Genomic DNA, 27142 nt, shown 5'->3' with positions numbered 1-27142 from the left:
TCCTATATAATTAAACATTGTGCTTGTCTGTACCATGGAATCTTCTGAATAGTCTGAGCTTCTGAAAGTGTGTTCTCTGAAACCTGTAACTATTGAGGGACTAGGCTCAAGTTTTCCAGATGCATACAGCATAAAAACTATTCAGACCAAATCAAGAATATTGACAATACCAAAGCAGAGCAAGGAACTAAGTAACAAGGCACTACTTTGGGACAAAATTAACAGTCCCCACGGCAAAAGTGGACTAATGAAGGAAAGCCAGAAGGGATTTGTTAAGGGAAAATCGTGTTTAATTAACTTGCTTGAGTTTTTTGATGAGGGTCATGGAATTGATGTGGTTTATATGGACTTCCAAAAGGCATTTGATATAGCGCCATATAACAGGCTTGCCAGCAAAGTTAAAGCCCATGGAATGAAAGGGACAGCAGCAGCAGGGATACAAAGTTGGCTGGGTGACATGAAACAGAGAGTATTGGTGAACATTTGTTTTTTGGGCTGGAGGAATATATAGTGTGGGTTTCCCCAGGGGTCAGTGTTAGGCCCATTGCTTTACCTGATCTATATTAATGACTTGGTGTTCAGGGCTCAATTTTAAAATTTTAGGATGACACAAAATTTGGAAGCCGTGTGAACCATGAGGAGGATAGTGGAAAACGTCAAGAGGACATAGACAGGTTGGGTGAATGGGCAGACAAGTGTCAGCTGAAATTTAATGCAGTGAAGTGTGAAGCGAATCATTTTTGTAGGAAGAAAGAGGAAAGGCAATATACAATAAAGGACACAATTCCAAAGGGGTGCAGGAGCAGGGGGACCTGGGGGGTATATGTGCACAAGTCACTGAAAGTGGCAAGTCAGGTTGAGTAAGCAGTTAACAAAGCAAATGGGATCCTGGGCTTTAAAAACAGAGGCAAGTAAAGCTATGCTGATCCTATATAAAACCCTGGCTCCACCTCAACTGGAGCATTGTACCCAGTTCTGGGCGTCACGCTTTAGGAAGGATATGAAGGTATCACAGAGGGTGAAGAAAAAAAAATCACAAGAATGGTTCCAGGGTGAGGAACGTCAGCTACGCGGATAGATTGGAAAAGATGCAGCCATTCTCCTTGGAGAAGAGAAGTTTAAGAGGAGATTTGACAGATAAGGAGTCTGTACTAAGTGGGTAGGAAGAAACTGTAACTGCTGCCAGAAGGGTCTAAAACCAGAGGACACGGATTTAACGTGATTATCAAAAGAAGCAACGGTGACATGAAGGGAAAAATTTGCAGGGCTACGGGGGGAAAGCAGGGAGGGTGGGACTAGGTGAGTTGCTCTCATCGAGAACCTGAATGGATATGATGAACTGAATGGTCTCCTTTCTGTGCTATAACCATTCTGTGATTCTACAACTAATAGAAAATCAAACAATGAAATTCCTCAAGTTTTATATTCTGTGCTTTTGCTCCTGAGCCAATAATTTCTACCAAGGAGTCTAATAAAATCACTAAATAGTTATTTTGCACTGTTTCCATTTTTCTATTTCATTTGAAGTCATTGTTTACAGTTCAAAATAATACTAAGTACAAAATATGACACAATTCTGAAAAATAATCGCCAAACCTACCCATACTATTATGCACTTTGAGCTCGAGGCACCTGCAGGAAGTTTAGCTCTATGACCTTACAAGTCTGGACTGTGGCCTGGGTCTTATGTGTCTCAGATTCCCAGCTGCTGCATTGTCTGGTGTTAGCTTTTGCCCTGCTCCTCTGGGACACCAATACTGAGAAACCCCTGTGATAGTGGCTCTGGAGAAGAGGCAGAAAAGATTCACAAGAATGATACCAGAACTGAAGGGTTATATCCATCAGGCTGGGGATTTTTTCACCAATAAAGAGAAAGCAGAGGGATGATCTGTCAAGAGGTCATTAAGATAATGAAAGGGCTTGATAGGGTTTCCCCTTGTGTGCCAGACCAAAGCTAGAAGCCATAAGTATAAAATAGTCACTAATAAATCCAACAGGGAATTCAAGAGCAACTCTTTTACTCAAAGAGTGGTCTGAATGTGGATTGCGCTACATAAGAAGTAGCTGAGGCAAATAGCATTGATGCATTTAAAGTAATCTAGATAAGCATGTGAGGGAAAAAGGAACAAGAAGGATATACTGATAAGAGTTAGATGAAGCAGGCTAGGAGGGTCATGTAGAGCATTATCGCCAGAACAGGCCAGTTACTCAGAATGGCTTGTTTCTGTGCTGAATAGGCCAGTGCGGGGCAGTGATGGGCAGATAGAATTTGGGCAGGCCACTCGCTGGATTTAACATGCCCCCCACCCCCCTTGCCTTTAAACCCACTACTGGGGGGACATAAAATTCACTCAAAATTTACCCTTCTCCCCCTTTTGGAACAAGGATGTAACATTTGCAAATCTCCCAACCCTCTCATTCCCATATCTAAGGAGGATTGAGAAGATTGTGGTCTGAACTCTTGCTAGCTTCACCCTAGTTTTCCTGGGCAGCCTTGGACATATCCCATTTAAACAGGTGACTTGTTAACTTTGAGTGATACAAACCTAGTTAGAACCTGCTTTTTATCTATTGTTATCCAATCGAACAACTCTACTCCCACCTCCTCCACTGTAACATCAACTCCATCCTCTTTTTTTGTGAAGCAAGATGTAAAGTATTCATTCGGTAGCTCAGCACACTCTCTGCCTCGATGTGAACATTTCCTTTCTTGGCCTTACTCAGCCTCACTAATACTTTAACTATTCTTTCAATCTTTATGTGTTGATCAATAATTTTTTTTTTAGTTCTTTTTACGTTACCCGCTTATCTTTTCACATATATTTTTCTCATCTCTTTTCTCTTTTATCCTTATTCAATTTCCCTCTCTGAACTCTGAATTCTGCCTGAGTGTTGGCTGTATTCTGTCCCTGACATTTGTCATAACCTTCCTTCCTTCCTTTTATGTTCGGCTCTATTTCCTTTGTCATCCAGGGAGCGCTAGCTTTGGATATCCTTTTGGGAAAATATTTAGTTCATACCCAACGTATCGCTGCCTTGATAACCTGCCGTTGTTCATTTAAGCAGTTAGCAAACTTACTGCACTTGACAGTAGATGACAAGTTACGCCAATACTGATGCACAATTTAAACCAAATTCACAGTGTAAAACTCAAGCATATATCATGGTTGACAATGGTACAGGTCATGGACCCGGATAAAAGCAATATAGCCTTCCCTTCCACTTCATTTCCTGTCATTCAAACTCAGCTAGACTGTGCAAGGGAAGTTCTGCAACACCATTCCATTAAATAATTGTCAAGGCAATACAAACGGCCTTAGTAAATGAACACAGAATGTTCTGACTAGAGGAATATGAAAAACTGAAACACTTGGAAAAAAGAATGGTTCCACTGTGAGGTTGGCTTTCCTTCCAGTCACTCTCATTCTCCTCTCATGCATATATTTCCAACTCTGAAACAAAAACAGAAACAGAAATACCTGGAAAAACTCAGCAGGTCTGGCAGCATCGGCGGAGAAGAGCACAGTTAACATTTCGAGTCCTCATGACCCTTCAACAGATGCTGCCAGACCTGCTGAGTTTTTCCAGGTATTTCTGTTTCTGTTTTTGTTTTGGATTTCCAGCATCCGCAGTTTTTTGCTTTTATTTCCAACTCTGCTTGGTCGAGCAAGCTCAATGCAGTCCTTATCCTGTAGTCAGTGCAGTTCAATGATTGTCAGTGGACAGCAGGAGCAGCAGCAGTGCTTTCCTAATCCACAATGAGCTGGTGATAGCAGCAAACCTGGTTGAGATGAGTTAAGTGAGCACAAAACAAACATCATTTCATGCAGGGCCCTTGCTGACCTCTGTGGTTCACCTGTGAGAGAGATGATTTTTTTTTGTATTCTCTATCTTTGTTCCTCTTTGAATTCTTTGTCCCACCATTCTAATATAGATTGTATACACATTTACCCTCTGAACAACACAATCTACAGCTTGCCATTCCATTACCAAGTTCTACTGAGTATGTACAAATTTAAAACTGAGCGAAAATCCCCAAAGTTTAAGAACTGGTACACGTTTTCATCAGACAAAGATATCAGCACTGCAACCCTCTGTCTGACATCCTGCTCTCTTGTGTGTCTAATAAAGATTGCATTGATACTGGGGAATCAAACAGAGATGGAAATATATGTACGAGAGCAGGATGTGACTGGGTGGAAGAGAGTTGGTCTCCAAACTACTATAATCACTGCACTATTGTGTGTTTATACGAATTTAAAAACTACTTTTCTTCATTTTAAAATATAAATCCAGTAGTCAGTCAAATGCCTCCATCAATGAGGACGGGAAGGGAAGCTACAAGGTCAATTGCTTGGCAACTGCAAATGCTTCTACTAACTTTAACAAACAAATGCTGAATTCATTACTTTTTAGATCACGGGTCACTTTCAAATTGATGAAAGCAAGTGCAAAATATAGGATACGCTGGAAGTACCTCAGAGAAACCATTGCTATGTTAATTTCAACCGAGGTGAGCAGAGTCCTTGGCAGGTGTGATACAGTTGAACCCCTTCAGTCTGACACAAAGACAAAAGTAATGATGACAAATACATTTGATGTCAATGTGACTCAGAGCTGTGAACTAACTGACAGTGCAGCCCAAGTACACTGCCAAAGTGACCTGACCCTGACTCTGCATCTGGCTGCTGGAAAAGGAATTCGGCACAGGTTAACATTCTTCACTACTTATTTAATTAGCTGCACACCATTGATAAACATTGTTCTGCGATTTTCCAAAGCTGTTTAGATTTTGTTTATCTAATCTATGCACCCAGGTGGACAAGGATTGCCATTTAGGACTGTGGACTTTTACAGGGGTATTAGTAGTTTGGGTAAGAGTTGATATTTGAGGGGGTGGGATCAATTTGAGACAAACTGCACCAAAATTCAATACTGAACTCTACAACCTAATGCGCCCAAAGGGGTGGACACAGATTTGTTTGTGTAACCTGCCTACTTTGCCTCTCCTTGTGCCTATAAACACGTTAACTTTCAGCTGAGATGGGGATCGACAGTTGCCAAGTGCTCTCCTGTACTTCACCAGGACAAGAAATGCTGCCAAACTATCCAAACACCAATGGTGTCACAATTCAGCCTGATCATGTTAAGACATGAGCTTGACCTGCAAGGGCCACAACAAGAAATCGAGAGCAGGAATCCTGGCTGACTTCCCCCTTCCTAACCCAGAGGCACTGAGCCCAACTGCAGTAACCCAAACACTCTCCTCTTTGACATCAGCCTCAGCCAGCGATCAAATCTGGGGCCATAATGCTACTTGTAACAAAGGTCTGGACCATCAGGGGAGAGGCAGATTTTGTTCGACAGACAGCTCTAAGGAAAGGGCCAATTCAGGTTAAACTTGCTTACAGAGCAGAGAAATATGCCAAAACAAAAACAGAATTACCTGGAAAAACTCAGCAGGTCTGGCAGCATCGGCGGAGAAGAAAAGAGTTGACGTTTCGAGTCCTCATGACCCTTCGACAGTGTCGAAGGGTCATGAGGACTCGAAACGTCAACTCTTTTCTTCTCCGCCGATGCTGCCAGACCTGCTGAGTTTTTCCAGGTAATTCTGTTTTTGTTTTGGATTTCCAGCATCCGCAGTTTTTTTGTTTTTATCTAGAGAAAAATGCCACACATGTCCTGAAACCCAACAGGAGGAAACCAAACTGGCCAAGTCTGGGCAAGCCTGCAGTCCATCACCATACAATGTCTCTTCGTACATTGCAGGGTTCATAATTCAACAGTTCTTGGAATTCTTGTTCAGTAATTTAATTTGAGTTGTCTACACAAAGCTAAGAGATCTGAATGGACGCTACAGTAATTTCAATTTACCAGACAGGATTGGATGTTGAGCTATGCTTCAAAGCACTCCAGAATTTGGCTGCTATGTGTTTAAAAAAAAAGAATGTTTTGGCTTCAGGCACAACACCATAGCTGCCCACTCCACTGGTGTGCTGTACCCGGAGCATTATGGACACCTATATAAGATTTTTGCTTTCTTGGTTTTCTGGTTTAATTTAAAGGTCATTCTATCGCATCCAGGTTGGTTGTCTCGAAACGTTAACTGTGCTCTTCTCCGCCGATGCTGCCAGACCTGCTGAGTTTTTCCAGGTATTTCTGTTTCTGTTTTTGTTTCAGAGTTGGAAATATATGCATGAGAGGAGAATGAGAGTGACTGGAAGGAAAGCCAACCTCACAGTGGAACCATTCTTTTTTCCAAGTGTTTCAGTTTTTCATATTCCTCTAGTCAGAACATTCTGTGTTCATTTACTAAGGCCGTTTGTATTGCCTTGACAATTATTTAATGGAATGGTGTTGCAGAACTTCCCTTGCACAGTCTAGCTGAGTTTGAATGACAGGAAATGAAGTGGAAGGGAAGGGTATATTGCTTTTATCCGGGTCCATGACCTGTACCATTGTCAACCATGATATATGCTTGAGTTTTACACTGTGAATTTGGTTTAAATTGTGCATCAGTATTGGCGTAACTTGTCATCTGCTGTCAAGTGCAGTAAGTTTGCTAACTGCTTAAATGAACAACGGCAGGTTATCAAGGCAGCGATACGTTGGGTATGAACTAAATATTTTCCCAAAAGGATATCCAAAGCTAGCGCTCCCTGGATGACAAAGGAAATAGAGCCGAACATCAAAGGAAGGAAGGAAGGGTCTAACCCTAACCAGGTTGGTTGTGTGATGATTCTGCATAGGAGGACATAAGGACACAAGGGCATGAGTGGCCCATATGGCACATTGAGCCTACTCCGCCATTCAATAAGATCGGGGCGGAACTTCAGTTCCACTTTCCCTCCCCATCTCCAGGCAGCTGACAGGAAAAAAAAGTGGCTGGCACAGAAATTTTAAGGTAGGAAATACAATCTGTGAGCACTGATCCTAAACAGCCTTTGATGAATGGTGAGGTGCTAAATGGAGCATTGCAACATGGTTAGCAGCAAGTGATGGCTAAGCTCAGACTGGTGTGTAATATCTGCACAACCTAGAAGGAAACGTGTAAATATACGACAAACGTGTAAATATAGGACAAACGTGTAAATATAGGACAACGGTGTAAATATAGAATAGCTCTTAAGAAAATCCACACATTTTCCCTATGCACTGAAGTGAGCTACTTATCTTGAAACCGATCGACAAATCAATGAAATAAGCAAAATGAGCTCATGTGCACATCTGGGCAGTAAAATATCTATGCTACTCTGTAGGCTTACAAATTCACCCGCCTCTTTGAATTCCTTTTCAGTCAAGTCAATAATCTGATGGAATCCAAGCAGCTCTAAATAAGTACCAGACTTATGGAAAGAGCATTCGACAATAGTGGAAAACATTCCTGTTTTGGCCAAATCTGTCTAAAAATGCTGTGGATTTTATTCGTTTTATGGTGCTTGAAAATAAAGTAGACTTTATTAATCCTCCTAGTCTGTGTACATTTAAACAAAAGTATTTCGACTCAAATAGCATTGACGCATGAGAGTTCGCTTGCTTATTTTATCCTAAACAATGTTTTGCAGAATCAATTGCAATCTGATACCTCAACTTAAATTCCAATCTGTTCAGTTTGCCGAACATCTAAAAGCAGAACACTTACATAACTGGAAGCACTTTGCTTGTTTGCAGTGATATTGATGTTTGCAATAGTTTGCTATATCTTCGTGAGTTGCATTTGTTTCATGTACTTCTTGTTCATTTAGAGATTCACACTCAAAAATCTTGCTGCTTAGAAAAGTTAAATGAGACACTGCCACCCTCTGTGACATCTCCTGCCTCCTGTTTCAGTACTTGGGAGATTGAGTAACAAACACCCTGCACCACAAAAACAGTCAGAGTGACATGTGGGAAATAACTTCAATCCAGTTGTACTCCCAGTGGATTCTGCAGCCCTGTACACATTTCACTTGTTACCTCAGATCAAGCTATAAGCAAATATTGATGTCAAGCCAGTTGCTAAATTGTGGTGCCTGCCAGGGAGCATCCTGTTTACAATACTTACCCGGGAATCCAATTGTGCTATCCAGGTGATAAATTAAAATCTTAAATGTTGGGAAAATTCTCAAGTTAAACCTGGAGCACTAGGTTTAACTTTAGACTTTACACCAATTTTGACGATAGCTCATTGACCTGAAATATTAACTTGGCTTCTTTCTCCACTGATGCCAGCTGAGTATTTCCAGCAGTCCCTGATTTGGATTTGCAATCTACTGACAGTTAAATATTTTTAAGTCCTGAGGGAATCAGGGCTGCCAACTCTGTTTGGATGTATTCCTGGAGGTTTCACCACATGACTTCCCATCTCACTCGCCACTGGTCATCAACATGTCCACCCTCATGGTGCACTGCCTTCCCACCGACTGGGAATCAGACAGCAGCGCTTCCCAAACCTTTTTCTGCCGTGACCCTATTTTAATGCCTCGGACTTGATGTGACCCCCCCCCCCCCAGAGTGAAGGTCTGGGAGGTACGTGGGTTGATGAGCAGAGGCAGGGGAGGCTTTAGTTGTTGAGCGGGTGGGGATCAGGAGTTGAGTGTGGGGGCAACTGATGAAAAGGCAAGATTCCCCCAAACGTGGTGCATTTGCTGCCATTGCCGTTCATTCGCAGTTGTAAGTGAAGCCGTCTTTAGAGCGGGCAATTTGCAGCAGGCTCAAGCACACTCATCACAACCTGGAATTGCAAATATCACAGCACCGGCAACATCAAATTAACAGCCTCCACTGAGGAGAAGCCGTCCCTTTATAATGTTTGCAATTGCGGCCTCCCGGCAGTTTCTGAATCTCTTGCTCCGAAGCCTCTTCCCCATTAATCCAGGCCCTGTCACCGGGAACAAGTGCGGAGCTGCGAACGGAATTGTGGCCATCATCCGGGTGGATCGGAAGCATCCCCAACCTCCCCATCCCAACGCCCGAAGGCCATGCCTCGAATGCCGGCCTGCTGCTGGGCTCAGTAACTAGGTGGACAGCTTCAGGATCTGAATGAGATCCAGCCGGCACTGGGTTTCCTGCCAATTACATCACTGGCTTTTGCGCCTGCATGAATAAGCGAACTTGCATGGACATCTCGCATTGGCAGGAGTCACGGTGCCGAGAAAAAAACGAACACCGATCTATTTACAGGTATTTTTTGCAGCTGCAATTGGGCCTCAGAGAGCAATCAATTAGGCTACACCCTCCAACAAGAAAAATGCAAGCATTTAATGGGACCTCACAACTGTCAGAAACCTGTCCACACTCCATGACCCACATTTTGGGAAGTCCTGTCATACAGGCCCTTTGCTACCTGGTTGGATGCATCTTGACCCTCAGTCAAACAACTTGTTTCCCCCCAACTCCAATATTTTTACGACTGATAAACAAAAGTGTTTAAAGAAAATGAAACAAAAAACGCACCTTTTTTAAAATTTTAATGCCCACCCACCCTGCCCCCCACAGATTGTGATCCAGCACAATCCTGGAGGGTTGGTAACCCCTATGGGAATCTCTCCTCCAAGGAGTTCCCCATTTTTCAGCAGAGACAGGTCTGGGCCTGACTCTGGATTTGCACTGCTGGCCTGGAGCGGTGCAGAACAGAAACTGCTTCATACTTACGCTAAGCTTCAAGTATGAATCTAATTTATGGATGGGCTTTCCTCTGTAGCGCAATTGTGCACATTTCAAAAGAGATTGGAATTGGACAATGGGCTGATCAGCAAAAGATAGTTTCAAGCTTTGATTAGAGTCCTTCTGCTGGGGAATCCTTTTCGAAATATAGTTTTTTTGGACCCGTTGTGCCTCTGCAGAATGTTCTATTTGTTTTTCACCTCGACTGTACTTGCAGTGGTTTACTTTAGTAGCTCATTGACCCTGTCCTCTGAAAGCACAAATATACTGGGCAACAATTTTATCATGGACAAAAACATAATTACCTGGAAAAATTCAGCTGGTCTGGCAGCATCGGCAGAGAAGAAAAGAGTTGATGTTTCAAGTACTCATGACCTTTCAACAGAATTGTTCTGTTGAAGGGTCATGAGGACTCGAAACGTCAACTCTTTTCTTCTCCGCCAATGCTACCAAACCTGCTGAGTTTTTCCAGGTAATTCTGTTTTTGTTTTGGATTTCCAGCATCCGCAGTTTTTTGTTTTTATAATTTTATCATGGACTTAAGTCTCCAAGAATAGGTTCTCTGCTTGCTGCACCCTTTAAAAAAAAATCAACACACACAAAGCAACTATTGGCTGTATAAGAAAAAAGCACACTAATCTGTATGTAAAGTAACTTTTTTTACTTGTACGTGAGCCCAGGACAAGGAGCATGATTAAAGGGTATTCACTACTGTATAATCCAAATAAACTAAGGATTAAGAATGAATTATTTTACTTAGGCCCTGGTGGGTATGTGGAAATTGCTGCTAGATAGAATGATTGCAGCAGGTAGCATGCGTCTGTCTAAGGAGAGGCTTGATGTACATATGCGTGAGACGCAAATAGAGGAATAGAGGGTCAGGGTGGAAAGGGTTAATTAGAGTGAGAGAAGGCTCGTGTGGAGTGTAAATGCTGTCATGATTCAATTATGTTAAATAGCCGGTTTCCAAGCTGTAGGTTCGATGTAAATTTCTGTAACCCATTACGGCTACACTAACAATGGAAACAAATTTAGTCACACTGTAATTACACAGTGACGCACTTCAATTTTGCGTCTTGCAGTTTTTCAGCCTGTAAAGCAAAACAACTCTAAAGCTTTGATCAACTTTGTTTCTCAAATTGCTGAAAGTTTTGCCATTTACCTCTAGCTAATAATATAAAATCTAAATTAAATCAGGAGTGAATGTATAACTTTAAAATGGGGACTGAATTGTATCTATGTAACTTGATCCACTTACCCCTTGTCCTGTAGCTCATATATATATAGTTTTGATGCATAGGTAAAATGAATCAGAAGGCATGATTGTCTTATAACTGCCAATGTTTAAGTGCGAGATTTAATAGGGCAACATACCTGTTAAAACATATCGCATGAGTGAATCGTTGATGAATGAAATGCCAGCCAGAATATCCCAAAACCATTGATAATGTGTCAGGATGTGATGTACAAAACTGGGGCTTGGCTTCAGAAATTTATGAACACTTGACCAAAAAGAAGCTGCAATTAAAAATTATATCATTTAGATCAAATCAACCATTGCAAGCATTGTTAATAAAATGCTATCTGTCATCCTTCACAAAGCTTCCTTTGTTATTTTTCTGACTGTCCCAGGGCAGATCGACTTTTTTTTACATTTAGGAAAATATTTTTTTTCCCATAGATAATGGGAAACTGTCACACTGCTCACAGGCTTTTGGAAAAATTAATGCTTAAAAAAATTCACATGAGTTACAAAAGATGCTTAAAAATGATTAGCTTTGTGTATTTGCATCACTGCAGTTAATTGTAAGCAATGCTTCAAATTATTAATATGTTTGCAAAACAGCCATGATGGAAACATTACATTTCTGATGGACGTGTTAGTCCAGCAGTTATTGTGCTTTCCAATCCTACCATGACTAAGGTGTTAAAAAAGGCTTGTATTTGCATAGCGCTTTCCATGGTCACTAGATGTCTCAAAGCACTTCACAGCCAATTAAGTACTTTTGAAGAGCATTCACTGTTGTTAACGTAGAAATGAAGCAGCCAATTTGCACACAGCAAACTCCCACTGTGATAACAACAATGACCAATAATCTGTTTTTGTGATGTTAATTCAGGGATAAATATTGGCCAGGACGCCAGGGATAACTCCCCTGCTCTTCTTCGAAATAGTGTCATGGGATCTTTCTCATCCACCCGAGCATTTAGATCGAGGTCCCATCAGAAAGACGATACTTCTGACAGTGCAGCACTCCCCCAGTACCGCACTGGAGTGATGGCCTTGATTTTTGTGCTCAATTCATTTTGTAATTTCTGAGCTAGCACCAGGAAATGACCTTACAGTTGGTTTTTCACCATTAAAAACCCAACTAGTTCACTGATGTCCTTCAGGGAAGGTAACCTATCACTCTACCTAGTTTGGCCTATACACTCCAGTTCCAAATCACCTGGTTGATTCTTAATGTCAACTAGGGATGGGCAATAGATACTGCTAGTGCTGCCCACATCTCAAGGGCAAATAAAGGGTTATGTTAATTGTCCAACAACACTGAGCTCTTGATGAGTTGGACTGAATCAGGGAACAGATCTCTCCCTTACAACATTTTGAATTATGGCACATCTTGAGTAATTAAAGTTCCTTTGGAATACACCATTCCACAGTAAGCACATTCAAAAAACTACAGAACATTCATTAATGGAATAAAGCTTACTCACAATGAAATACACGTTCAATATCACAACTTGAATTTAGTCAACTTGCCAAAGCAGTGTGCACGGTTCAGCAATTTAGGGATGAATGAAATGCTTCATTTTCTTGAAAACAACTGGGTGCCTGTGATTATGATGCATTTAAATTGAAGTTTTAATGGACTTCCTAGCCATTAGGGTCTATACCATAACTCAGATAAAATCTGACTAAAAACAATGAGTATTGAAACAACTTACGTATACTGCAGTTAACACCATAGTAACCAGTGCGTGTGCAGTCACATTCGTAACCATCCTTCCCAACGTTGACACACACTCCTTTATTCTGGCATGGGTAGTAACAGCAGGGGTTTACTGCAATAAGAAACAACCAAATTTAGAGTTAAATTTCAGAAACATTTCATTGGCGAAAACTTTTACTGCATTTTCACTGTGTATGACTATCTCCTGCAGTTCTTGAAGGGGCAGTATTGTGAAATACATCTGCAGGAGGTAATTTTCAGGTAACTCAATGCTTGAAACAAACAGATGAGGTGTTCACCAAAAGCTTTGGTTCAGCACTCCATGGCCATATGAGAACAGATCTGACCTATGACCACCAAAAATCAGATTGAGACAGTCCAAACTTATCTCTATAAAGAGCATTTACAGCTACGGAGAAGACTTCTATCCAGGCTGGATTTGTACGTAGGTCTTGAAGGCCAAGATGAAGCAGCCAATTTGCACACACAGCAAACTCCCACTGTGATAACAATAAGGTCTAATAATCTGTTTTGGTGATGTTAATTCAGGGATAAATATTGGCCAGGACACCAGGGATAACTCCCCTGCTCTTCTGATCAATCAATCTACTGCATTTTTACAGATTTAATAGGTAAGAGATTTTTCAATGGCAACAATAATCTGCACTTTAATACAGATGCATCATTTCACTGATCACTGCTTTCTTTACAAACATAATAGAATGATCTGTAATAAAGTTGTATTGAAATTCCATAGCTTTTTTTAAACAATATATGAATATATAATTTTGTTCTGAAAAGTTAAAATTCCAATAAAAAATACAGGAGACAAGGTTTACAAAATAGAGACTGATAACATTAAAATTACATAGAATGTGTATCAGTGCCAAACACCAAAATAAAAATTAGCGTTATAAACATTAAGCCCAGGAAAGGGACACAGACAACAACCTGTCAAGATATTCAAAAATCTCAAAGCAGCAGCGGAATGACTAATGTACCAAATTAGTGGGCATCTTCCAATATTTGTCCAAAAAGAATATGAAATCTTTAAGAGAACTGAAAGAAAAAAGAGGTGATGGCTTCAGGCAGAATGAAGAGGGGGCAAAATCTCACTGATAAAAAGATAGAGGCAAAGATAAGAATAAGCAAAAAGCAAACAGCTGGAAGGAAAGGGCATGCGGGCTCAATCTGAAAGGATAAGAGGCAGAGCCCACAGGCACCCACTCCACCCCCACCCCCCCGCCCCCACCCGGCCCTTGCCGGTGGGTTTTTAGGCAGGGAGGGGGTACGGGAAATTGGGGGGGCAGGGTTCTCTCCAGGCTCCCACCTGCCCAAACCTGGCAGTAAATATTATGCTGGGTCAGTCAAGGCCTCAGAGGGAAGCCCACCCTTGCCCCAGTTGAGGCCGCTTAAGGGCTGTTTCCCACCCTCAGTCTCAATTTTTAGGCTGGTGGGCGGATTGAATCTCCGTGGGAGGAGACTCGAACAGTTAGATGTCGGATGGAAAGATGGGGTGGGGTGGGGAGGAGGGGAGGAGGTGTGTCTCCGTCAGAATCCTCTTCTCACTGGGGGTGCCCTCCCTTTAAGGCCCAGTGACCTCCAGACCTCCCTCTCCCCCGGCAACCTATCCCTCGAGACCCTGATCACACCCCTCACAACCCCCTAGGCCTTCCATAACCACCGCCTCCCCCCCGACCGCTTTAGGACCACTCACACTTACCTAGGCCTCCAGTTCCCAGGGCTTAGGGCAGATTTGTCCAAGATTGGCACCAAGTGCAGTATTGGGCAGGTAAAACATTTGCCCGCCACACCAGCACCTCACCGTGTCATCACGCCGGGCACCACAGTTAAAGTGCAGCCGCGCTCAGTGCTTCCAGCCCAGGACTGCAGCAAAGAAGACACGGCCCCAAAAGGCAAAAAGACTGCAGCCCTCGAGTGCCTATTGGATGCTGTGGAGGCCCCACTGTGATGTCCTCTATGCCCACTCTGGCCGCAGCAAGGGCAGCAACATTTGGGAGGCGGTGGCAGTGGTGGTCAGTGCCAATGCTGCACAGAAGAGGTTGGCCATCCAATGCAGAAAGAAGATGAATGATCTCAGCCATGCCACCAGGATATGGCAACCATCTCATCACTCTAAACTCACACACAAGCCCATCACACATTCACTGGCATCTCACTCACTGCCAGCTCAAGGGGCATCACCACTCACTCTCTCACACACACACCCTCACATCTCCATCTGGCCTCATCTCCTCTGGAGGCTGCCTCCTCAGCCCTCACCCTCTTGAGGCCACTTGCACAGATCAGCTTTTGCCCCCGCACACACCCTGGGATACCCCCCCTTCCCCAGTACAGCCCTCGCCCTGCAGCCTCTTCCCTTGCCTGAGGCCACTTCTCTCTCCCCTTCCCCAAGCAAGCCCTGGGCCTGCAGCCATTGAAAAGCCACCCCCACCTTACAGCTGATCTGGTAGAGACCTGTCCGTGAGCCTCCCTACCCTGACAGTGATGTGGCGCTGCCTGTGAAGCTGGGCGTTGATGACTGCAAGTGCAGCCCCGGAGCAAAGTAGGCAAACAAACCTCGACGTGCAGCTCGCCGGGTGCACACCTTATATGTGCTGCTGTGAAACACCTCAGTGTGTCTTCCTGCTGACACAAGCGGACGATCCAGCGGCCAGGTGGGGGGCGGGGGGGGGGGGTTGGTGGGGTGATTCCAGTGGGCTAGCCTTATAATGATATGCTGATGTATTACAATGAGGTTCCTGATTTCCAGTAGCGAGGAACGCAGATGCAAACTGGTTTCACAATATCGTGGAAGCGATTTTTGGCCTTCCTGCCATATTGTCCGCTCACGGCACTGAACACGCCCAACGCCGGGGGGAGGGGGAGGATGGCGGACACAGAACATCACAGTTTAGTCTCAGGCAGCCCCGTGCAGTTCCTCTTCCGACCACTGCAGCGCTGTGGCTGCAGGGACTGGAGTGGAGTGCAGTGCTGCCAGCCAATCAGAGTGGCCGGCAGCTCTCCAAGGCGGGTCTTCCTCCAGGGTGAGGGGCGGAAGTCCCACCTGGTACCAATCAACACTCACTTGAGCCTAAAATGGCTGTGAGACAGCCGGAGTCAACAGGGAGTGCGTTCCACACGGACTCTTCAGACACTGGAGGCTGAGGCCTTGACTTCCCAAAAGTTGAGCAAGAAACTGATGGACATGATTAACTGGACACTTTACAATGGGAAGTCTGACAATCACACCAATATTTCCAGATGGAGCACAGCTAATTGAGTTGGGAAAGAAACATGACCAGTTCTGAGTGGGCAATTATTTCACAGTTGCTCAAGACAAGCAGAGTTACAAGCCAATTCTACTCAGAGCCAGAGGCTTGGGGAGCAGCGATACTTTGCAAACAAAGGGCCGGCGACAGGGTAATCAAGGGAAGAGATCAAGGTGATTTCAGCTAGTCGGTCCAACCATTGGCGGAGCAAATTGAAACGTGCGCTGAAATAATTGTTATCTCCCCCAAGGTTCCAGCCGAGAAAATCCACACATGAGGACAGCTCCAAACATGTGAAAACAGACACTAGCCTAAAGTTTCCGCTCAACCAAGTTTCCTTTGGCACGGTCCTCCCGATATCAGCACAAACAGACACAAAAGATGATGGAATTTTAAGCATAAAGTGCTTTCAGCAAAGTCAACTTTTGGGGCATTTTCAATCATTAAATTTGGGTTATTAACAGGCAGGGGATTGACATTGCGATTTTAAATGTTTATTTTTGTGATAAGTTATCAGTCTTAGAAAAATTGATGTTTAAAAATTGCCCAAATGCTTTTAGTTTCTAGTTCTGTCGAAGGGTCATGAGGACTCGAAACGTCAACTCTTTTCTTCTCTGCCGATGCTGCCAGACCTGCTGAGTTTTTCCAGGTAATTCTGTTTTTGCTTTGGTTGATGGCAGATTTTGTGTTCGGTGTTATGCAAATAGGTTTGAGCATAAACCCGGAGGAGGGGGGTAAGTGGGGGTGGGGGGGGCGGGGTTGGCAGGGGTGTGGAATTTTCAAAACGGCATAAACTTGGATACAATTTGCTTTGAAATTGCCTTCTGCACCTAAGTGTGGAAACTCTACCCCATCAACTCTTGCAGATTGCCTCTGCCAGATGTTTCAGAATGACATCTCTGAAGATGGATAAGTGTGATATCTGTTGGGTAAAAAGTCATAAACTGGAGGGCCCACATCCTATTACAACATTTTGGAACTGTCACCCAAGTACCCTTCCATTTCCCCCCCGCTATTTCAGTACTTAATTCAGTCACCCACCCACCAGTTGTATAAATCAGATGAATGCATATTGTTTTCACAGAATGCAAAAGCACACCGTGGCATATATCATCATCAGCAACTATAGCTGTCACTGCAGACAGGGGTCATTCATGAAAATGAATAGCTACCACCAGTAAGCCAGGCAACAGGAAGATCCTATCCAAACTCACCAAAAAATGTCACGTTCTAAGGGAGATAAGCGTCCCTCATTCACTAAAGCGATACCAGTCCCTTCCTTGCACAGGGCAGAAATAAGCTTTCACTACCTAATGGGTGAATTTAATCACTGTCATTCAGGGAACATACCAAAAATGGCAAGTAAAAAAATCCACACCAAAATAGGTAGTCTCAGCAGACCATTTATTTAGGAATCAAGCTGTTAAACTCCCCGCATTACTGGCAAGGGCTCAAAGCAGTTTTAATAGCTGTTCACCAGATCAGCTACTTTGTAGGGAGTTTTAACAAGGTAAATAAAAAGGACAAATCAGCCGGCAGAATTCAAAATTTGTATCAGCCGCTCGTAATGCCACACGAAACACGTCCAGACAAGAACTCTGGAACTCGGAAGACATTCAGCATTTTTATTATCACCTTTCAAGTGTCCACATAGGGAGAAAAGGTAGAGCATTTGTACCCCCATTGTTAAGACTGAGGTCGCAGTGCATGACAATACGAAATCATAACTTTTGCCTTGCTTCAGGCAGTTCCATTGGAAGCTGGTGGTTCCCTGCTGTGCAGCAAGCCCGTGACAGAATCAGGAATTTGGGCTTGCTTGCACAGAATATTCAAATTGTTTTCATTGCAAACACATAACACACAACATGGGCCGAGAATTCAAATCCATGAATGACGTATTGGGACAGGAGCTAACATCTTAAAAATCAACACACGTGCCAATTCCCTCTGATTATTTGCTCTGATTATTGATGTGCTGCTCACTGTGACTCAGTGTTGCTTCTTCAATGTTGAACACATCATCCGGTCCATGACCTGAGCTGAAAACTCTGGCGGAATTGTCCCAGATTTGCACCAAGTGTGACAGCGGGTGTGAAAAACGACCTGTTACCCACCGGACGCAATGGTGGGGCTTTCCTGCCATATCATCCCCTTCACGGTGCGTCCCACATCGTTAATAACGCATTCACGGGAATTACGCTGGATCGCTGGCGGGTGGGCTCGGGTTTTTCCACCGCGCCGCGTGACCTCAGCGCTTCCTCACTCCGGGCGCCATATTTAAAGTGCAGCAGAGCGCAGCCTACATCACGTCTCCAGACCAGGACTGCTCCAGATCACAGACCGCCCCGAAAGCAGGGAAGACAGCAGCCCCCCCCCAAGTTTAGTGACGCCTTCTCTGGGGCACCTGCTGGACACAGTGGAAGCCGCCGCGATGTCCTCTCCCTCGCTTTGGCCGCAGGAGGTCCACCAGAGTCACCAATCCGGCCACTGGAGCGCAGAGAAGGTCAGCCATCCAGTGCAGGAAGAGGATGAATGCTCCTATCCGTTCTGCCAGGGTAAGTCAACCACCTCATCGCTCTCAACTCACACACCCACAAACCCATCACACATCCACAGGGATCTCACACCTCGAGGAACTACACCACTAACTCTCACACACACCCTCACATCTCCATCAGGATCATATCCTCTGGAGCTCACATCCTCATCCTGTCCATGTCTCCGCTCAGCACACAAACATCCCACCCAGTGCCATGTGTCCTGCTCACACTCTCTCCATCTGTTTTCATGCAGGAGAAGCTGTTCACATCAGCAGGGAGAGGTCCCAGACCTGGGGGTGGAGTGGCCCACATTAGGCCCCTCACTCACTTTGAGGAGAGTGACATCGCGCTGCTTGGTGAGGGTGTGGACCCTGCCTGTGGGGATGGTGAGGTCGGCGGTGAACACCCACCTGAGGATCTTGCACCACATCATCCCTCTCTCAACACAACTGTGTCTCTTTCTCTCTCTCTCTCCTGCTTTTGACTCTGCTGCCAGGCATTCATCTCTACTTTGGTTCACAGGGAGCTCTGCCTAGCGACCATCACAGCCAGCCAGTCCCTCAGCTCCATCCACGTCCTCACCTCCAGCCAAGAGGACACCTCCTCCATTGAAGAGCTGGAAATAAGCAGCTTGGCAGACCCATCACAGCGCTTACCCACACCCTGCACCAGTGCAGAGACACACATCTCCATGGGACCTAGATCTAGAGCAGGCTGGGGTTCTCAATCTGGTGGTCACCACACGGATATGCACCCACAGCAGGAGGAGGCAGGCTCAGCCGAGCTCCCAGGCATTCGGAGGACAGCTGGGGAAGAGGCATCTGTGAGGTCTGAGTCAGATGACAACCTTCAGATTCGGCCTTCCAACTCATCCTGGAGAGTCAGCAGAAGGCAGGGGAACGTCGCACAGAGCTATTGGAAGCCCGCTCAACAGAGTGGCAAGTGAGTCGGGGGAGTGTGCCCGCCTGCTCTCTGATGAAGTGGTGCCCACATGTGCACACATGGAGGTCTCCATGGGGCGGATGGCAGTCGCCATGGAGACACTGGTCCAGCAGAATGTGGAGATGTGAGCAGACCTGGACTCCATCGTGGGTGACATGGGTGAGTTCCTGAGTGGCAGTGTGAGAGGAAAATGGGGCACCTCAACGTCTCTCCAGGTGCTCCTTCCCCTCAAGGAGTCGGACTGGAGCCCTTGCACACCTGAAGGGTGCAGGAGCAGCAGCTGGACACACCTGGGTCATCCATTCAGGAACATCAGAGGCTGTCCTTTCTCTCTGAATCCCTTTTGTCTGTGACCCCCTCAACCTCGTCCTCTGTCACCGCAGAGGGAGCAGCCGGCCCTCAGGAGGACAGCCAAAGCAAGCCGGGGCCCTCAAGACCTCGGATCTCCAGAGAACGCAGGCCAAAGTCATCAGAGGCAACAGGGTCAAACATTGCACAGGCTGTCTCCACCCCTGCTGCGGATGTCAGGGCAGCACCTAGGAGGAGTGGTAAGCCTAGAAAAGTTAAGAATTTCTGATCACAAGTGGTTGCACGGCTGAACACATTTTGTCAATTTATAAGGTGAAAATATATTTACTTTCACTGAATAAAGAGTAATGTTGTCTCTCACCTTCAGTGAGAGGCTACTCAAGTCCTCCCCCTACATCACCTCCATGGGAATTCAGCTGCACGCAGCAGGACAAGGAGTGATTCTGGAGGGAGACATGTCTGTGACAGGGCCTGTCGGGGCCTGGTGCAAGCTCTCCTCCCACGCACGCGGAGCCTTCATCCACCCCCCTCATCTCACTGTCCCGGGAGTTTTCAATGCTGCCTGCTGGGGTTCTCTTTCAGTTCACCATCTGAGCCGACCTGTATCTCCGCCCACCCACTGACGTCACTCCCATACAGTACCTGTGCCCATCCAACATGAGGCTCCACCCACTTTCAATTTCGACAACAATATCCCCCTGTCCTTTCCCCTTCCCCAGTCCCCCATGTCCTTTCCCCATCACTATTGACCCCACTGGCATCACCTTCCACCTCCCCATCATCACCTACCAAGCTGAACCCTTGTTGTTCCAGAATATCCAGGTGAACATGTACATTCGCTACCTTCCTGAGAATCCTACCCCTATCCACACTGATCTCCCTGACCTCCTCCTTCCCACCCCCAGAGTCCATGTCTGCCTCCAATTCCCCAACAACCACTCTCACCACCCCTTCTACATTTACTGACACACCCTCACTCTCCCACCCTACCAGACCCCTCTGTTACTCACCATTCCCTCCTACCACATCCATCTTCAGTTTACACCCCAGGAGATAGTCACTGACTCCATGGACAACTGCCTTGCACATTTACCTGGACTTCACTGCACCCCCCCTTACTCCCTCTTCCACACTTACCCCCTCCTACACCCTTAATCTCTCCTCCACCCTCACTCCCTCCTCCACACTCACTTCCTCCTCCACCCTTATTCCCTCTTCCACCCTTACTCCCTCCACCATCCTTACTCCCTCCACCCTTAGTCCCTCCTCCACTTGGACACCTTTCCCCCTCTGAGCTCCTTCCTGCCCCTGGACACCTTCACCCACCCCCCCCACCCCCACCCCAACCCCCACCGAACTCCCTCCCTTACACCTTCCTCCCCACCTTATACCTACCTCCCCACTTGCTGCATTCTCCTCCATTGCAGCCTCCTCCCCCATACTCCCTCCTCCCAACCTCAACCCTCCCCCATCAAACACCTTCACTCCCCCCCAACCAACCTCATGCCCCAAACCCCCCAACAGTACACCTTCCTCTCCCAGTCACACCTAGACCTTCCTCTCTCACACACACACACAGCTGAACCTTCCTCTCCCCCTGCCTCGCCAACCATCCATAGGGGACCATGGCCAAGACAGTGATGTTCCGAAGCAGACTTGAAGCATCAATGGAAACCTTCCACCTTCCGTGAGCCGCTTTGTGGTGGAGACGTGTCCATAAGAATCACCGAGCGGTGATGCATGTGTTCCTCTAGGCCCTGGTAGCTGTCACGCTCCAGTATCTTTGTCTCCTCGGATGTCAACGATCTGAGCAAGGCCCCAGCGGCAACCCCTGTCTTCTGCACATCACATGTCCAGACATGTTCTGGACCAGAATAAAAACTAAAAATGCTGGAAAAGCTCAGCAAGTCTGGTGGCGTATGTGGACAGAGAAACAGAGTTAATGTTTTGCGTTTTGTATGACTCTTGTCATAAGGACTTGAAACGTTAACTCTCTTCCTCTCCACAAGGCCGACTGGGCTTTTCCGGCATTTAATTTCAGATTTCCAGCATCTGCAGTATTGTATTTTTACCTCCGTGTTCCGGGCCAGCGTGTTTTCCTGTTGGTGTAACGGAAATCGGGCGTGGGAGACGATTCCGGTCGGATCTTACTCTGCACCCATTACCGGGATACAAACCGGGTTCACCCCGGCCTCCAGCCGGATCGTTGTTCCGCCATGGTCGACGCCATTGGATGATCCTGCTGTGCCCTCACTCCAGCACGAAACCGAATCGCAGCCCACCTCCCCCACCCCGGCCCCACCTCCCCCACCCCGGCCCCACCTCCCCCACCCCGGTCCCACCCCCCCGCCATGACGCCCGTCACCAGCAGGAGGGGATGATTCTGCCCCTTATCAGTATCTCCAGAAAGAATAGCAGCAACAGGAATTTAGTTTCCGGCTTTCACTGAATAAATATTGAGACTACAGTTTGCCTAGTGTCATCGCCAAGTGTACATTCCCATGACCATTCATTCTTTATACTGAAATCCCCTTCCTCAAGAATCAATGCTGATTAATTTTTAAAAAAGCAAGGTAACAGAACAGCAACTGAATCAAGTTCTGTCGAAGGGTCATGAGGACTCGAAACGTCAACTCTTTTCTTCTCCGCCGATGCTGCCAGACCTGCTGAGTTTTTCCAGGTAATTCTGTTTTTGTTTTGGATTTCCAGCATCCGCAGTTTTTTTGTTTTTAGCAACTGAATATATCTTCAACTAAAGATAAACCTACTAGATTTTCAAAATATTTGGAATTATAATTTATCTCTCTAACTATATCTTATTAAACATCTTCAATGCTCCTGCTTTCAGGTATGGGGGCCAGAATTTGCGATTAAGCCCACACTTGGTCTCACTGAGCCAAGCAGAATGTAACATCACGCTCCCTCCTGATTTGAATGATTGCACAGTTTGGCTGCATATTACCCACACTACTGGCTGGCTGGCTGAACACTCAACAGGGGACCCAACAGCGTGTGTGACTAGCACATTTTCCAGCTAGCTGCACCCCTTAAAAGGCAGTGTGCCCCTCTTCAAGGGGAATTGCACAAATTAGACAGAAGCTACTGCCAACTACCTGCAGTGCAAGCAGTAGTTAAGGAGGACACCAAGTGCAGCAACAGGCAAGAGAGTGGGCCCCCATGTCCTCGGAAGCACTGGAGGCCTTAATCCAGGAGGTCTACAGGAGGAGGGATGCCATGTTATCGTGGAGTCTCTCAACATTCTGAGAATGCAATGGGAGCAGCTGGCCAGAGAGACCCATTCCTGGAATCTTGCCCCGAGGACCTGGAATAAGTTTAGTGACCTCACATAAGTGATCGAGATCAGCGACTGCATAGTCACAGGACATCACACTACACTACCAACCACTCATGCTGCTCACTGCATGACACCCCCTTTCGGCTGCAGTCCCTATTCACCAGGACCCTAACCTTCAGAGGCTCTCCTTCAGCCTCACACCACCCACCAATGTTGCCAGCTTCACATCAACTCTCAGGGCTTCACCCTATTCAGCTGTGGCAGGCATACCACCAAAATTCATTGCAACACACTCACTGCATTCCTCTCTCTCTCTCTTGCAGGACATAACCATAAGGAGCAGAGCAGAACCAGAGGACAGGAAGGCACACCTGCATCGCCTAAGCCCACTAGAGGAAACTGTGCTGAGCATTCTACTCCTGCAAGCTTGGTCCTGCTTTATAACTCTTCTCAAATCCCCTCCATCACCCTCACCTTGCTGTCTGGCATGAAAGCTGCAGTGTGACCACTGACCTCTTGCTTTCCACACATAGAGGGGGTATCCTTTGTGACCAAGCAGCCAATCTCTGGTTCTTGTGGTGGCCTGAAGATGGCAGAAACAGCAGGCTGTCTCAGGATGATAGTGTGGTGGCTGCTGCCAGGTTAGCCAACATTCGCCAACTTAATAATCTGGGCCTGGTCACACACAAACTGCATGTTAATGAGGCAGAATCCCTCGTGACTCCTACACATCTCATCAATGACATGTGGGGCCTGCAGAGCCACATCCAATGCAATTGATGGTTCCCTGCCTCACTGGAAATCCTGTTACCTTGGGAAAGCCACATTCCTGCTCATCCTGCTTCTCTCTGGTTAGAGAAAAGATGATGAAGTTGCCTGTCTTGATGGACAGGGCCCCCGTCACCTCTCAGATGGAGTGATAGATGGCGAACTGGAAAATGTTGGCGATTTTGCCTGCTCTGCTTGGAAGGACCCGGTTGCGTCCAAGTATAGAGTAACAAATGACCTTGATGACCACAGGCAGTCCCATTCTTGCCCTGCTGGGTAGCTCCTGTTGAAGCAGGTGGCACAGATCAATAACCACCTGGCTGATGACTCCCAGGTACCTCAGGCATTGCTCCTGGCTCAGGTGGAGGTAGAGACATGCCCCCCGAAATGCTACCGTGGGTACAGGGCCTTGTGATGTGAATCCTTCTCTCCCCACCCTCTCTGCAGCCTCAGCTCCATTTTCCTGTTATGTTGCAGATCCTGAGGCACCACCCCTAACTCTGGCAACTTGTCTCTGAACACGTCACAAAACTCCTCTCACCTCCCTGCCAGGATGCCGTAACACTGCCTCCCAAATCTAGCAAGTTACCAAAACTCCACCAAGAACACACTCCAGTACTTCCACAAACTTTGCAAGAACAAAAGTAAGTTAAAAGCATCTCACTAGCTAGCGGGTGATACAAGGGATCCCTTGTGCAGCTAAATACATACTCAGCCAAGAGTGATTAGAAGGGAGCGTTAACTTGACCAGCCTGGTCCCAGTTTGCAGAATGTGCATCAAATCAGCTTGAGGGGCTGGCTGTGCGATGTCACGATTTGCCCACTGCATCATTTTCTGGCACATGCACTTACACCCACGCTAACAACAGCGTTATGGTATTAGCGTGGGTGTAAGTGCATGTGCCAGAAAATGATGCAGCGGGCAAATCGTGACATCGCACAGCCAGCCCCTCAAGCTGATTTGATGCACATTCTGCACAGGGCACCATGCAGGCTGCAGCTTAAGTGCTACATCCACCACTTTAGAGCCTCAGGCTTCCATGGCACCGACTGCAGCAACAGCGTTATGGAGCCGATTTGATCAGCCCTTGTGTCAACATCAACTTCCATTCTATGAAACTGTACATCCTGTTGTTGCTCTTTACGATAGAATCACTGGTGTAAACTCTGGTGCTGCGTTAGTTTTCCCAACAAAGCCGGCAATTATCACATTCTGCTTTTTATCCTTAATGTCACCGTTAGCATCTCCTTTAGCCAATACCACCACCATCAACACCCCTTTGACCTTCTGCTAATGACATCTTTGGCAATCTCTCCTTTGCTTCCACCTATCGCTGGCCCTCTATCCAGCTTCACCTGCTCCAACCCCCTTAAACAGTATAAATTTCACCACATTTTTACTTCTCTTTAGCTCTGAAGAAGAGTCATACAGACTCAAAACGTTAACTCTGTCTTTCTCCCCACGGGTGCTGTCAGACCTGCTGAGTTTTTCCATCATTTTTTGTTTTTGTTTTGAAAAAGTAAATGTACACATTCCTTGCACCTGTGAGATAGAGGTGGCTGAAGGGGATAATTACACTGATGAAATTTTTGCTGAAAAGAGAGACATGCTGTCAAAGCTTTTTGCTGTGCACTCATCAGGACAAACAAGAATGCCAAATTTCAGATGTTCACAACAATTTATACTACAGGAGAAAAGGAGACTGAATGGTTGGCAAGTTGATTCTGATCAGCTGAGACATCGCTATGGAGAAAGCAATGGGGAACAATAGGCTCCCCAAACTCCTGGGTAATTCAAAAAAGACACAAGGTTTGAACATATTCCTTTTGTTTGCAGAGCATGAGTCTCCAAGGAGCTTCCAGCAAACGTTCTCCGTGACAAAGCCTCCTGATGAAGTGATTAAAATCAGGCTTGCTCAGCAGTCCAGGGTTACAGGTACCTTGGAGGGTTATGGGGCTGCAGGAGATAGGGAGAGGTGGGGATGAGAATTTTCAAATGGAGGCACTGCTTAACCAGGAACCAATGTAGGTCAGTGGCGACCACAATGTATTAAACTGGAAGAATGTCTAATGTCAGGACATAACCTTTTGAGGGGGTGCAGGTTGGTGTCGGGGGAGCGTTTCTTGCTGAAGGTGTTCTATGAATATGGAGTATCAAGGGGACTTCACATGCCCTAACAGTTAGCAACACCGCATGGGCAAGTATACAGAAAAAATGATTAATTCTCTCAATAAGAGCCGTTGTTCGAGAACTTTCCCAAGTTTTTGCAGTTTCCCCAAACCTCTGTTCACTTCCCCGCGCGATGTATTCACTGGCCAGCTCCACTGCTCAAATCGATTTTAGCTCGTGTCTAAGACCTTTAATCAAAAGTTCCCACAAACACAAACACACGCACACACACACACACAGGGGTGCTGCAAAACTGCAGCTAACTCAAGCTTACCAGACACCCGTTTGTTTGGAGAAAGACAACACAGACTGATACAAAAATAAAACTTACTGGCTGTGGTATCTGCTACCTTCAGGAAGCAGAACGGGACCAGAAGTAAGATCATCTTGGCAGCTGCGGGGCAAGAGCACAGATATGCTAAATAAATAAATGTTTAGAGTCAAAATAGAATAAAACAGAGGAGAGAGAGGCAAATAAACTTGGGTCCACTCTACCTTCCATGGCACGAGGCAAGTTCTCTTGCAAAACTTAGGCAGGAACTGGGAAAGGAATCAACTTGCAGTTCGTCGATTGATAACTCTTTTGAGGGGAATTAGGACGTTGTTGCGGTCACTTCCAGGAATGATGTCGAAACTCTGCAAAAATGCAAATGCAGCCGGAGCCACTGGTGCTGCTACTCCAGCCGCTGCTGCCAGGGCTCTTATAACAGTTCAAGCCGGTCATCAGAAAGTACCACCGCAACCCTGGCTGGGCGGAGACTGGTGCAGAACCTGAGTTTCACTTATTTGCAAAACACGTTGCGCCCAAGCGATTTTGGCTGACACAGAAGGTGCAGCTTTCCTTGATAATAAAGTCAGTCTGCAGGTACACTCAACGTGCCAGCAATTCTCATACAGGAAGGGGGAAGCAGAGAGTGCTGGTTCCCAGCACTGGTTCGATGTCTGAAGGGATATGCGAGCATTTGGAAAGAAGGTGTTCTGATGTCTTGCTTTCCCGCCGCACCCCCCCCCCCCCCCTTTCATTGGAATATCCTGATTTTGACAGCTTATCGAGTGCATTTTTCAGCATTTTGGATTTGGCCCGAGTCCAGTTCCATTGTCATTGCACAGACCCTGCGGAGCAAGTGTTCACAAGGCTGATTTAGGTTCTGTTTCCATTTCAAATGAAGTCTTCATCCGTATATAAAAAACAAAAAAACTGCGGATGCTGGAAATCCAAAACAAAAACAGAATTACCTGGAAAAACT

General features: G+C 46.0%; 1 protein-coding gene across 1 annotated transcript in view; it reads right to left on the bottom strand.

The window, feature by feature from the left end:
* Positions 1–26739, bottom strand: part of ptgs1 (prostaglandin-endoperoxide synthase 1) — a 101398-nt gene extending 74659 nt beyond the window's left edge. Inside the window, exons 1-4 of the mRNA XM_041194563.1 lie at positions 26391–26739; positions 26227–26289; positions 12595–12711; positions 11020–11163 (exon numbers count right to left, since the gene is read on the bottom strand). Of these exons, the coding sequence (XP_041050497.1) occupies positions 11020–11163; positions 12595–12711; positions 26227–26289; positions 26391–26397 (331 nt within the window). The 5' untranslated portion in view covers positions 26398–26739. The remainder of the gene's footprint in view (positions 1–11019; positions 11164–12594; positions 12712–26226; positions 26290–26390) is intronic.
* Between the last annotated feature and the right edge of the window lie 403 nt (positions 26740–27142).

Source organism: Carcharodon carcharias, chromosome 8 (genome assembly GCF_017639515.1).
Source record: "Carcharodon carcharias isolate sCarCar2 chromosome 8, sCarCar2.pri, whole genome shotgun sequence".
Taxonomy (NCBI): domain Eukaryota; kingdom Metazoa; phylum Chordata; class Chondrichthyes; order Lamniformes; family Lamnidae; genus Carcharodon; species Carcharodon carcharias.
The sequence above is the reverse complement of the archived record's forward strand: the minus strand, read 5'-3'. Positions and strand labels throughout refer to the sequence as shown.